Source organism: Poecilia formosa, unplaced genomic scaffold (genome assembly GCF_000485575.1).
Source record: "Poecilia formosa unplaced genomic scaffold, Poecilia_formosa-5.1.2 Scaffold135, whole genome shotgun sequence".
Taxonomy (NCBI): Eukaryota; Metazoa; Chordata; class Actinopteri; order Cyprinodontiformes; family Poeciliidae; genus Poecilia; species Poecilia formosa.
In genome coordinates this window covers 515,452-530,223 of record NW_006800074.1, presented here as the reverse complement: position 1 = coordinate 530,223, position 14,772 = coordinate 515,452, and the positions used below count along the sequence as shown (strand labels likewise).

The 14,772-nt window shown below is 38.0% G+C and overlaps 1 protein-coding gene across 1 annotated transcript in view; it reads right to left on the bottom strand.

Annotated features, from left to right (window-relative positions):
- ren (renin) overlaps positions 1–5,537 on the bottom strand; it is a 7,561-nt gene extending 2,024 nt beyond the window's left edge. Inside the window, exons 1-6 of the mRNA XM_007562300.2 lie at positions 5,065–5,537; positions 4,469–4,616; positions 3,918–4,041; positions 3,196–3,314; positions 2,887–3,083; positions 49–171 (exon numbers count right to left, since the gene is read on the bottom strand). Coding sequence (XP_007562362.1) covers positions 49–171; positions 2,887–3,083; positions 3,196–3,314; positions 3,918–4,041; positions 4,469–4,616; positions 5,065–5,141 — 788 coding nt within the window. The 5' untranslated portion in view covers positions 5,142–5,537. The remainder of the gene's footprint in view (positions 1–48; positions 172–2,886; positions 3,084–3,195; positions 3,315–3,917; positions 4,042–4,468; positions 4,617–5,064) is intronic.
- Positions 5,538–14,772: the final 9,235 nt, after the last annotated feature.

The following is a 14,772-nucleotide window of genomic DNA, read 5'->3' as shown; positions in this document are numbered from 1 at the left end:
TATATACCAACACATCCATATTGCACGTATGTTCAGCAAATATCTCACCCTTTCATGGTGACCTCCCATTTTCCCATCTCTCTTGTTTCCAGATAGTTAAAATTTCCAGTGTAGTAGTTTGGATCAGTTCCCCCGAGGAGCAGTTCTCCACCAGGGGATTGTTTTGGATCCCTGAAAAACATGTACAGATATGAAATGATTTACAAATGGGCCTGCTGGGCACAGGCCACTGGGTTCAAAGGTTCATAGGTCCCTTGACCCTCATTTCAAAGGCACTGTTGACATTACACTATCATAAAAAAATGCAAGATGTCACGAGACTTGCAGAAAAAACATAAACTGACACCTAACAGACAAATGATCAGGAACAATGACAATATGACTGCAAAGTTTGACTATGGTTATTACAAGATATAAAATTACCACAGAGACATTTTGTGACTACAAAGGGAAGGCAAACAAGCACAAAGAAACCCAAATTAACAACCAAGACTTAAAACTCTGAACACAGATGTAGGGTCTGCAGTTAGTTTGATACTAGGGAGCCATTAGGCTGCTCCAAGCCCCAGGGGTCCATGCCTCATGATGTGTCAGTGTTTTAAGCTCACAGTCTGAAGACTTCATGGTTTGCTATTCATTTTCTCCTTGTCACCACTGAAAATGTGGGTTTGGTGATTTATGATTAATGGAAAGTAAAAAGATTTCAGAGCAGAAGTTGAAATTTAAGGCCTATTTATCCAGTATGATAATAAGCCGAAGACAACAACAACAATATTGCAGAAACTTACCAAAAATATTTATAGTTGCAAAATGCCAGAAGAATGAAAAATAATCATTTTTTTTACTGCTTTTTTAAATTATTATTATTTTTGTATGTCAGACAGTGTCGTAAGTGTTATGTGACTTTATATGTCGCGCCTTTTGCTTACAAGACATTAAAAAGCAGGAGGCTGCAATCTAAGTTGTTATGTCTGTTATTTATGAGATTTTATAAAGATAAAGGGTTCAAAGTTTTATTTTAAATTCAGTTTCTTTTTGTTTGTTTTGGAATTGCATTCTGTTGCTCTGGTGCAACAAGCAGTAAAGTCATGAATTTCCCATCTATCTTTCTTCCTATTTTGGACAGCAGTGAGCCAGATGGTGAAGAAGCCTGAGAAAATCTTTATTAACAGGATGTAAGCCTTTACACTAAATCAACACCATTTATTCAACACACTTAAATTATTGGCATCTTTGTAGCATTGACCAGCAATCATTACAATAAGTTAATCTTATGTAGCAGAACGAGGCAGGCAAAAAATAATCACCTGTTTGAAAATCTTTTTTTTTTTTAAACCCACAAGTCCCACTATCATTGTTTAATTTATTATGCCATAAAGTAAATGTAATAGAGTCCAAAGAACATCCTAAAAATCCCCTTCAGCCAACATGAACTCTTTTCTTCCAAGTCAGGCTTTAACATGTCATGGTAGGGCTTTTAAATCCAGTAATACAGAAGATCATATAATCAATTTCTGAATCTAACATGACGAACCTCCTAGCACGAAAAGCCAGAAATAATAATCTATGCTGGACAGAACAGCTGACATAACTGGCTGAGAGAGATAAAAGTGACGGGACCCTGGAACAAAAACACAAACTGGTTATAATAAAGTAGATAGCCCTGTTCAGCCGAGTAAGTAACTCTTTGTAGTTATATCCCTGGCAGAGCTGACAGATCAAAAGGGATTTCCATTTCTGGATTCCTGCATAGCATTAGTATCAGAACTAAGAACTAATCCATGACTCCCTGCCTTCCTGGGGTACAAATAAAACAGAACATCCATTATGAGAAAGTCTGTTGATCCTCTTATGTCAGGCTAGAAATAATTGTTACTTTCATAAAATTGTTTGTTATTAAATTGACCCCTATTTGCCTTACCAGGAAGAGCAGTTTGAAGGATGACATGGAAGATAAAAACATCCCCAAAAATCCCTGTGGCAGAATAGCAGCATTTGTTTTGCAAAAGGTTATTCTGCTGCTCAAAGCTTATTTTTGGACTTTTGGAGCATCCTTACCAGGGGTGGCAATAAATAATGCAATGTTAATGAAATGTACTTATTATTGGTGATTTCATATGAACAATTAATAAAATTAGTTGTTTTTTCATTTTGCTCAGATCACCTCCTGAGGGTGGAGGATCAGATTTAGCATGAAGTGACAACCTGGTTTTGAGCCACTTATTGCTCTACACCAGGGGTCCCCAAGCTATGGCCTGTGGGCTGGATCTGGCCCGCCTCCTCATTTGGTCTGGCCCCCTGAGCAATACCAGATCTGGCCCACCTCCTCATTTGGCCCAGCCCCCTGAACAATACCAGAGAGCATTCAGCATATGTGAATTTTTCTTCAACCACCAGGGGGGCTCTTGAGCAGATATGAAACTTAATTTCCCTCAATGGAATATATACTAGTCAGTACCAGTCACCGTTTCGCTCACGGTTTTTTTCCATTTGCATTCTGGGTAAAAATCTATCTACAAACGCGACTATGTCGTCGGCAGTAATCCCCCTCCCTCAACAAAAGTTTTCTAAGGTTTCTTTCTCGAAAAACTAAGACCAGCCCCCGACCAGAAAAGGGAACAGTTATGTGGCCCTCGCAGGAAAAAGTTTGGGGACCCCTGCTCTACACATTCAAGTTTATTTCACACAAACAAATAGATTGAGCATGTTGATTATCATTTTTTTTGTAAACTCATAACATATCAAGTTTGTGAGATGTCCATTTATTTAAAAAAAACTGCCCTGTTAAGCGCTTTGAACAGTCCTGTCCAGCTTAGGAATCATGCTTCCCCTGTCATAAGGATTTTACTTTGCATGATAAAGTGCAGAGGAAATCTGTGAACACACCTGCTGTAGTAGATTGAAAACACTTCTTCTTTGAGGATGTGCTGAGACATAATTTGATCAAACACTGGAGTAATGCCATCAATGGCCACGTTAGGATAGCCCATCCCCAGAACTCCATCAAACTTGGCAAAGATAAATGGCATGGCAGACAGAGAGGTGGCCTCAGCAAATACTTGAACAACGGGGAGACCACCGACCTGCGGGGATCAAATTCACAGAAGACAGAAAGGTGTAACATGGCATACAAAGGGCATGTCTTTAAGTTAAATGGGTGTAACTCTGATTTATTGGTGCCAGACTCTGACTCACCACAACAACATCCTCGCTCAGAAATCCCCTGATAGTTCCAGAGGCGTAGTAGATTGAAAATCCGGTCCCATTCTCAACATGAGTGTGCGATTGGGAAGAATCATACCTGTTGTGAGTGACTAAACGTCCAAAATGTATTTTAAATGTCAAACATTTGAACAAAACTAATTAAACTTATATATAGTGGAAACCATTCAAGTAGTTCAGTAACAATCTCATGTTGATGAGCTTCAGATGTTTGTGTCTACCTTCAGGTTGGTGTTCAGTAGACAGGGTAAGACATACACAAAACAAGGAGAGTAGACTGAATCTCAGTTGTTTTGCCAACTACAAGGTCTGGCAAGTCCTTTCAAATTGATCCTATCAACTATACTGTCACCACTTACAATCACAGGTCACTTCACAAAGGAAGCCTGTTCAACTGACTTTTAGTATAAATGTCCAATCAAACCATTAGCTCACAAGAACATGGGTACCAGAAGCTTCGACTACATGACTCACCAAAATTGGTTGGTAGCTGGCAATGTCCATTCCTGTTTTAACCATAGTATACTTCTGTTGTGATGGCTACTTTCAGGATAACATTACAAATTTCAAATCGCCTCAAACTGAATTCTTGTACATAAGAGTTTACTGCACCACAGTGGTCCACACTTTACCAGATTTCAACCCAATACATGAAATGTATCTTTCCAGTTATAGTTTAACACACTGCTACTTACAGCAAGCTGTTGAGAAAGGAGAGCAGCGCTGCGAGGGCACCCACAGGTTGGCTGAACCTGTGTCAAACACCACGTTGAACATCTGGGCTGGGGAGCCGATACTAATTTCTCCAAAGTACTGAGTCTGTTTAAAGACAAACAGGACAGTGTTTCTGAGGCTTTCTAAGAGCTCTTTTAAAATGTATCTTCCACATGTATTTTCTTTCATAAGGGAGGTTTTGGGGATGGGGGGATAAAAGATTACACAATAACTCTTAAATGAACCTCCAATTCAAATGTAAATTAATCTGCAGTTTTACTTAAGAAGACAGACACTTTTAGCATTGGTCCAAAGAGCAGTGAGGAAACTGCTCGCATTTGTGGGCCTCTTGAACCCTGAAGCCGTAGGTCTGTTTTCGTCAAAGTGCAAACCCATATGACTTCAATTTAACACGTCTTTATTTCCTGTCACCTGCAGAATCGTTTACACAAAAATATATGCTTTATATGTTTCAGATTTTTTTGGTGACTGCACCCAAAAACACATGGAAATGGGTGTTAAAATGTCTTACATCCAAGTAGTTTGTTAAAGGTGTGGGAACTGTCCCATTGTTGGGGTCGGCTGCGTTCATCTGGGCCAGTTCAGCCAACACTTGCTCTGCAGAAACTCCCATCTCCTGTAGCGTCTCTCTGATGGATGGCATCTTCTTGAGAGCAATTCTAGAGACATAAAAGCAAAAGAGGAAAATTTGAGAAAGACAAACTGAACTAAATTTAATGCAAATAGAGCTAATGTAGGTGGTCTAAGAAGAAAAGTTTCTGAGTTCTGTGAGAAATATTTATTCAATTTTTGACACATGTGTCTGGTCAAGGACTCAGTATGACAGTCATACTGTACTAAAGCCCAGACATATTTTTCCTCTAAACGCCAAGCCAGAAAAAAATAATAAAAAACATATGTTAATCCATCTCAGATCATAAGTTTTAGCAGCAAACCACTAAAACCCATTTGTTGTCCTGTCTTCATTTACTTAGCTGTCATTCTTTTTTTTTTTTTTTGCTGCAGCATGCTTTCCTTCTCAAATATGTTTTTCACCTGGTATACCTGTACAGCTGATACTACTACTGTAAGCAGAGCGAGAGACTTGTAAAAAAGCAAGATGTCTACCTTCTTAAGCCATGGCTGGAGTTCACTGCCAGGGATAGGGCAACTAAATACATCCAGCAATTTGGCAGTGGAGTCATGGTGACTTCTCTGACAGCAGGAAGACAAAAACAGACTAATTATGTAGGCGTTATATGTCAGCTTTTTCTGACCCGAAAGTTCCTGGTTTGAATAATCCGAGGTTGTGAAAGCTGCGTCTCTGTGTTGTGCGCAGATCCGTGACTCTTTTTATAGCCTATCCTCTCAAACCGTGTTCTCATGTAGCCACTCAGTTTGGAGCTTTCCTCAATGTGACCTCTTAAAAACAAACTTTACCCCCCATCCAATCCCTCTGCACTGGTTCACAACCCTTCTTGTAATAAACGTAACCCAGAGGAAGCTCTCACCATCCTGCCCTGAGGACGAAAGGCTCTGTGGATACATAGCTTTGTAGACTGCTGGCGTCAGTGGCTGACACACCTTCTCTGTAGGGTTGTGAGAAGCTCCAGAGAAAGATGGTGTGAGCTGAGCTGACCAGACAGACTGAGTGGATGTTTTTCACCAATCAAAAAATCTACTAAAAGCTTATTACGTTGTTTTAGTTTAAGGCCCTGTGGATAATCAAACTTCTTTAACTACAGGGGGGTGAACGACCCCCCTATAGTAAACTAAATCATTTGCAGAACCAGCTGTTACTGCAGAATGTTTTTTTTTTCTTAGAACTATTAATGTTTTGTCACCATATGAGTGTCAGAACAAAGACATAGCAACATCTGCTTGTAGCAACAAGCTTTGCTTGGGATAATTGTCTGCGTGTGCTTCAGGTTTCAAACTGATGGCCATACTGTCCTCTTCAGGATTTTCTGGTAAAATGAAGAAGTCACGATTCCATAAATTACCACAAGTTCTCCAGGTACTAAGCCACAAAGACGCACTCAGCTCTATTCTACTACCAGTATGTAATATTTTTTTATTCTTTGTTCGTTTTGCACCAAATGTAATGGAATAAATATTCCACTTCATCAGTCTACAAGATATTTCTCCAAAAGTTTTTTAAATCGTCAAGATGTTTTGTTTTTTTTTGTTTTGTGTTTTTTTTTATATATATATTTGGTCATTGATGATTTTGGCCTCAAACACGGGAGCCACTGTCACAGTTTGTTGATTGTTGAATTATGAGGCTGACCTTAACTGAGGCAAGTAAGTCTAGTGGAGCTTATGGTGTTCTTTTGTGAATTCCTGGATGATGCACTCTTGAAGTAATTTTTTAGGCTGGCCACGCCAGAGAAAGTTCCCCATCTTTCCATGTTTTCCCCGTCTGTGGATGATGGTTCTCACTACTTTGGTTTGCTATAGTCTCAAAGTTTTAAGAATAGTTTTGCAACTTTTTCCAGACTGACTGATGTCAATGATTTGATCGCAGAATATTGTGTTGTTTTTTTGAGAGTAAAATATAGTTTTTAAAACGTTAGTTATTTAAAGTGTTTTATTTATTTACTCTGGTTATTTTTCTTTGATGGTAAAAATGTGTTTGATGATCTGAAACGTAGAGCGAGAGAGTAAAAAAAAAAAATCTGTAACGGGAACAAACTTTTTCTCAGGAGTGTATTTTATGTTATCATGCAGTGACAATGAACAAAGTTATGATTATGGGTCGTGACCAAGGGCACAATTATATTTGATGGAGGAAGTTGGAACTGAAGTTGGAACTGAAGTTGGAACTGAAGTCACAAGTTGGAACTGAAGTATTGCCAAAGGTATTGCCAAGCAATACCTTTGGCAATACTTCACACTGACCTTTATGGATGGCTGGAATAATGTTCTGTGTATTCATTTAAACTAGTTTTACTGTTATCAATTGAGCTAGGTCAGGACATCATAACAGAAACACTGAAAGAGAGAAAAAAAAAACAGGTTGTGATAATAAATTTTAAAAGATGACTTCTGTAAATAAGTGGAAAAAATAATTTCTCTGACCACTTAATTAGGTGTAAAACGACATAAAATGTATGGGCATGTTGAAATATCAGAAGAATCTAAGAGAATAGGAAAATGTTTATGTTGTGAAATCAAGTAGCCACAGAAAACTTTAATACTTTTGAGGTTTACTTGGCAGAGATTGACAAATATAGAGTTGACTTGTAGCTTTTGTAAAATGTTTACAAAAAACATTTAGTTTTTTTTTTTTTTTTTTATGATTTCAAACATTTTAAAGCTTTAATTAAAAAAAATTATGAATTTGTCATTGTGTCATCACAGGTTGCCAAAGAATCTGTTGAACTGACTTAAACCTTGGGTCAAAATTGCTTACTCCTCTGCAGCCAGGCTTCCTGGCTGACATCTGAAGAGATATTTGGTTTTATGCCATCTCACCAACCTTCAACCCAACCTCCAGAAAAGCTCGAGCTAAATGGCTGTTCACACCCTACCACTGAGGGGTCGCCTGCTCATCTTTTCCTGAGAGTGAAAGGTCGGTTTGACTCCCCACTGAAGTCTGGGTGACCTCAACTAAGTCACTGAGGACACCCTCAGGTCACTGAGGTCACCTAGAATGTTGTCTGCTGGATTTGGATAATAACCTCAGTGTTTCTGTTTTTATTTGCTCACCAGCCCCTGTTGTTCAGTCCTGTGTTTGATTTCTTCTTTTTTTTTCCATTTGAGACTTTAATTACCCTGATGAAAAACACCTTGGAAGAAGGAATCTGCTTTGTGGCTGAGACCCAAAACCGGACACAATCTTATCTAAGATTAAATTCTGAATCTTGCACAACTAAAGCAACCTCCTTGGTATTTTGTGGTGTAGACTTTAACACAGATGATGTGTTAAAGTCCACTGCTGCATCAAAGAAGGACTAATTTCTAGTTGAGTGGCTTGAAGAGTATTTTTATGTCACAAACATGGAGCATTTAAAAACATAAAAGTTTCTAACACAGTTGTGTTAGTGAATCAGTGGTACAAATAAAAGAAGATGTCATGAGTTTTCATTCAGTTTGTCTCTCTTACCTCACTCTTCAATTATCCTTGAAACTGACATGTCTATGTCTATTTGATGAAAGTTCCCAGTAGACTGATCACTGCCAGGCTTCACAAAAAGCATGCAAAGGGCGAAGCTCAATACACATGTGTAAGTTCAGATCGCGGTCTTTGATAAAAAATGCTGGCAGGAGGCAGAGCCCATGTTGAGTGCATTTTCCAGTGGAGGGGGATTGACAGGGTTCTGTGTTTTCATACGCACGTCTTGCTGCTGCGCTCACACTCAACGAGGTTTTTACGCTGAGCTATTCAGTGCCTGAGCTGAACCACAAGAATCCCACAATACCTGTCCTGACAGTGTGTTGACACTTGACTGACCAGACACTTCAAGAACCATCTGGGGTCAGGTCAGACAGCCATCGGGGAGCCTTGTGGTCAGCCCCTAAATTAACCTGTAGCCAGGGGTCTGAGAGAAAGCCACATTTCTTTCAGCATACACTCAACTAAAAGAGAAAAGCAGCAGTTCAGCTACACTGCACCATATCAACTGCTAAGTGTGGCTAATGTTTGTACTTGCACAAAATAATGGAGGAAATGAAATGGGAATAAATAAATAAACAGATTCCAGCAATGTCTTACAAGAAGTTTCAAACTCCTTATTTTTTTTTCTCATTTTGCAACATTGTGACATAGTTTGTAATAAAAAAAAACAAAAAGGGAGTGAATAAGTCTGAAGCTGAAGGAAAAGAAACAAGGATTCATATTCACTCAGATTTCAGTTTATTTGTAATTGTGGTATAAGTCCAGCTGTTTTTTTAAAGGCCTCAGAGGTTTATCAGAAAACATTAGAAAGTGAAAACACCATGAAGACAAATGAGGACAGAAGAACTCTGTGAAAATGTTGAAGGCAGAGTCATGTTATAAAACAATATCCAAAGTTTTTAATATCTCACTGAGTGTCATATTTGTAATTGAAAATGGGAAGGAAATGGCACAACAGCAAACTCACCAAGAAATTAATGCTTAGGAAAATTGGAATACAGGATCCGCTGCTCAACATCTCCTCAAGTGGGGAAATCTGTTGACAAAGAAATAAAAAAAAGTACTAGTTCTGCACTCCACAAATCTGGCCTCTATCAAATAAATGCAGGAATTGTGGTTATTACTCACAAGAAGAAAGCAGATGTTGAAAGAAAGCCAAAAGAAGGAGTGTTTAAAGATCTGTGGAGTTTTGGCCAGATGAGACCAAAACAGAATTTTTTGGAGTACGTGTAAAACAATTTGTGTGGGAAAACTTCATCATGGGCATCACCCTGTAAAAAAAAACATTTCCGACGCATCATTCTTTGAGGGTGTTTTTTTAGGCAAATGCAGGGAAGTTTTCCTGAGTTGATGGGAAGATGGATGAAGCTAAATACAGAGGGGTCCTGGAAAGAAAATGTCTTATAGATTTTAAACAATCACAGCTATAATAGACAGGTTTAGATCAAAGCTTACTCCTTTGCAGAAATATGTTAGTGATAGTAAAGCAAATTGTAGAACTTTCAAACTTAAACACTTTCCATCAAACCTGAGTAGGGTCAGAATGTGGAAAACTGTTTTAATCTTCAAAATTGTGCCAAATATACACACCCAAGAGAACTGTCGTTTTATGTGCGGCAAAAAGGAGGTTGTATTGATTGAATGAACTAAATTCAAAAGCACACCAGTCGTACCAGGTTTTTATTTGTAAAAAAAAAAAAAAAAAATCTAAATCAAAATACAGAATTATAATTCAAATATGCAATTTTGCACTGTGTTATGTTGCTGTACCTCACTATAACACATCACAGTTTGTAGCTGTCTGAAAAGCGAGATTGAGATTTATAGTGAATTTTAACTCATTTGTCAGATAATCTGTTTTGTTTTCTTCTGACTGCTGTCATATTGATGCTATCAGCAACAACAGGCAGCTGTTTAAAAAAAAGAAAGCTCTTCAACCCTCTGCACACAGGTGTTATAAAAGGATTACTACAGTTACATGTGCTTCTGAGCAGTTACTTGTGCTCAGAAGAAAAAGTTTCCCTTCGTAACTTAATAGCCATCTTCTTCGGCACAACCTTTTGTATAATGCAACAATTATCCAGTGAACCTGTTGTGTTGAAAGTAATAAAAATGCTAGTGTCTGTGGGAGATTTTTGAGTATGTTCCAAGCTGGAAACAAGATGAGAGCAGTCAAAGTGAACCAATGAAACAGTTTGAGCTGGAAAAGATTACACACATCCAGATGCAGACTTAGTAATGTTTATTGACAAGCAGGCTTTATACCTCGTGCTCAGTCTCACGCACATTTGACTTTTGAGCAGGTCGGATAGATCTGTACTCTCATGTTTGTATCCCACACTGTCCTTGCGTCACTCCTGCGTGGCCTCTCACCTTTTCAGTGAGCCCACTCAACTGGTGGGCATGGGAAACGTGAAACTCCTGGAGGTTCTGTGGTGATTTATTTATCTATTTATTTTCAAACTTTTTCAATTTTTGCATGCGATCAATGTAGATGGCGTCTGTGTTTCTCATCCGAAATTAAACACAGAGATACTTGTGAAAATTTAGGAAAAATAAAGAAGTTGCCATAGCTGCAGCAAGCAAAACCTCAAAGTAGTATGGGGACAAAAACACATTAGATGCACTAATATTGAAATGGATGGAATCTTGTAGAATTATTGAAACTCTTATACTATATGACAGATACAAAGCACAGCAGCTGAATGAGAATCAAGAGAGGTACTCTCTCAAACAAACATGCCTAAATTGCAAAGTCACAAACACTAAGGATCAAATTCTAACCAGCTGCTCCAAGTATAAAATACGAAATGTTTGCATGTTTTTTACTTATTTATTTCTACTTATTTTGTGAAATCCAACACATAAAACATGTCATCCCAGTAATTTTCTTCTCTGTTATGTTTTTGAATTTAAATCCAACGAAGTCTGAATTAGGCTACATTTACATCTGGAGTCAATATGAGTTACAATGTGTGGGCCAGTCTTCACAACGGGAGGTCAAAAATTTAGAAATCGAGACCAAAGGACATATTAAAAACATATTTTATGCACATCCATGTCATATTCATCCCAAATAGCTCTGTGAGTGTTTCATACTGTTCCAGGGTGTATCCAATTTAACGTCTACTTCTCAATTTGTTTTGAAATCTGTTTGGGTGAATACACACGGCCACCAGAGGTCAGCATCTGCCTTTAAACTCAGCTGAACAGAAATTAGAGCGCGTCTCCTTCCTCCTCGTGACTCAGACGACATCCAGTCACACAGACTGAGAGGCTTGATCTTATTCATTCTTTCTGGGAAAACATGACAGGGGTCTGTTATCTTTTGGTGGCCAACAAAAATGCTTCAACAGTGATGAAAAAGATTGTCTTGTTCGTCGACAAGAAAATCTTGTCTCGTCTGTAAGACAAAGGGTTTCTTGAAACAAATCCTTACGTTTTAATTTAAAACTGATCGACTAACCCTGATCCTGAACACACGCAGTGCTGAGTGAAAACAGTATCTGCAAATCTGATTGAGTGTATGTTGAAGAAGTTCAAATACATAAAAAGCTGGTTCACAATCATATGGTGCAAATGATTGGCACTGACCTCAAACGCATATGAAATGGTGATGTAAATATGGTCAATGTGTTCTTCTGCTGGGTTCAAAATAAAGGAATAATAGCACACAGTTCAATTGTGTTAAAATTGATGAAATACATTTGAAGCTGGAGTGATTTCACACTAAATATTTAAAGAAAAAACAAACAAACTGTGATTTACATTCTCCACTACATGCTGAGGAGACATCACTAAACTCTTGCTCTAGATAAATAGAAAACATCTGGCACACACTTGGAAATTACGTCAAGTGCCACAACTTCTGGTTTCCTGCAGAATGTGTGCTTAGATAAATATTTGATTAGAACAGAGAAGAAGTAACAGAGAGATGTGTGTGTGTTGATAGCCTCACCTTTGTGGATTGGTATAAATTATAATTTGCCTCATGCGTGTTGATGAGAAACTGCTAAACATCGTGAGTTCATTTTATAGTTACATTAATTATGACCCGAATAATCACATAGCTGAATGGGAATAATAACATTTAGCACTAAAGCAATAAAAATACTGTTTAATAATGATTTGCATATGTGTGTTCTGAACTGGAATTCAGCATGTGTGCATGACTTCATAGTTCTTTCCTCACCATTTGAAGGCAAAGATGCCAACTACAGTCAGCGGACATAAAAGGACACCCAGCTGCAGCAGTAGTAAAGCTAAACCGATTCAATAAATGACAGAGTCAAGCGTCTCAAAGCTTTGTGAAGTCAATTTTTCTGCACTTCAAAGCTGATTTTTCTGCACTTCAAAGCTTCAAAGCTGTTGTTTTTGATAGCGTCAAAAACAACAGCTATCCAGTCAGCTGATAGTCAGATCAACGCTAAGAGAAAGATCCGCTAAACTGAGCATTATGTGGAACAAGCTGCAAAAGGCAAACAGCATTTCAGCAGCATTTAAATATAGTTTCATAAGATATTCTGTAATTTCATTGCTCAGACAACATTTCATTGTGGGGCCCAGGAGCTTATTAATGAAAGGGCTGGAAATGAATAGCACATGGAGTTGTCCATAGATTCCAGATTGGCTTTGAAACACTTGGCAATTCCTGGTCTCTCTGCAGCTCTTGCACGTCTCTTCTGATTATTTTTAGATACTCTCACTGAAATCAAGCAAGAAGCACTGACTCAATAAGGTCGCAATAGCTCTTAGCTTATGCAAATCAATAGATACTTCTTGTGTGACACATAGCTAATATGAAACCATCATCAATCCGGATTAGAAATTGATCGGTACTGATAGGGAAACATTGATTCTTTAAGTTCGGATTTCAAATTGTTGCTTGGGGTTTTAGATCCTTTTGGAGATCTAAAAGATCTTTCTAAAAGACACTCCTTGTGTCCATCCATCTGTCATCAGTGGGAAGTGGACAAAATGCAACAGTAACCTTAGACAGGACAACAACGAATAAACAACTGACTTGTACTTGGTGTTGCGGCCTTCTCGTTTCCAAGAAACAATATTCCAACAAAGGCCGTGGGTGTTAACAGGTGGTTTTTGATTTGAACGCACTTCCGACTTAATTTGTTCGAAAAAATATATTATTTATTTCTTGTAAAAATAGCGACAAAATAATGACCAAAAATGTCCTACAACTTAGTCAAAAATGAAAGTAAACTTAATATGACGTTTCAAGTACAAAAAAATGAAAAGTGAAAAGTGAAAGTGAAAGTGGTCAAAAAATCATTGACAAAAAACCTCCCATCCACACACCAAACATTTGCCAAACAATCCCTCCACTCAGCACCCGGTGTGTTTTAATTACTTAAATTAATGGGAGGGTCTAACCAATTACCAACATAATCAATTCAAATATACAAATTAACTACAGATTGTGGATCTAAACTTAACTTAAATAAATTCTAAACTTCCCAAAATAGAAAACTAAATTAGTAGAAATTACAGGTTGCAAACATTACATAAATGGCCACATTACATAAATGGCCACCACAACTTGGTCATACTTTCTGTTCTGTTGGAAAAAGCCAGAACACAGGGAGTGGGCTGACCAATGAGAAAGAATTAATTTCTAAATAAATAAACCTGATTTCCCTCATGTATCCTGTCATAAGTAGTTATTGTAAAACAAGTTGTGTTTATGCAGAATTCAAAAACATGATTAGCCGTGGATAAGATCGAACAGATGTTAGTGATACTGTGGTGGATAGTGGACAATGGGTTGATCTGTGAGTGGGCTAATCAAGTCCTTCATGACTGTGATGGTGAAAATCCTCTGTTTATATCAGAAGGCCAGATAAGTCTCAAAAATCTGATAATCATCAAAACACAAAAAATACTCAAACACACCAGGAACGTTCACAATGGCAGTCTGAAGAAGAGCATGTCAAACACTAGTATAGTGTATAGTGTCAGTATATCAATTCTTTTATAACAAAGATTCAGGGATGTTAATACTGAGACTTGTTTGTGAACACTTCAGAAATATGAAGGCCGTAATACCACCTTGGTCTGATTCTTAAGTGGTCTGCTGTAAAGCAACTTGTAAAAAAATGAAGAGTGAAAGGAAACAAGGCACCAAGCCTTAAGATAAACCTGGTGTGATACAATAAAGAAAAGTGGACCACATGACATTTTGGTGATTATGTGTGGAGGATATCCTCATTAAAAAAAAAAAAAGGAAAGACATCCTCCCCTAATTGCCTGCCTTTGTGACTTCCTGGACTTCAAGCATCCACATTCTTCAAACCCACCACATATCCTGTGTGTTTCGTTCACAGTAACAGCCTCACAAAATCTACAAGACAAACTCAGAAAACGTTACACTGAAAACAGTTTTCTTCCTTTTGTTTCCATCCATTAATTGTCTATACCTGTTTATCACAACAATCCAGTGGTCAGTATGGAAGAGGTGGCGAACACCTTGGACAGGCAACACAGAAACACAAAGGACAAACAACAATGAAAATACAAACACAATCGTCTAAGGGCAATTTGAGGCCAGTTAACCTAACAATCACGGGTTTGGACTGTGGGAGGAAGCTAGAGTCCAATAGCACACAAAAAAAGTTATCTGTCTTTTGTGCAACAAATTCCATCTCTATTGCTAATTTGTATTACCTGCCAATGGGAATGAAAGCTAAATCGAAAGGATT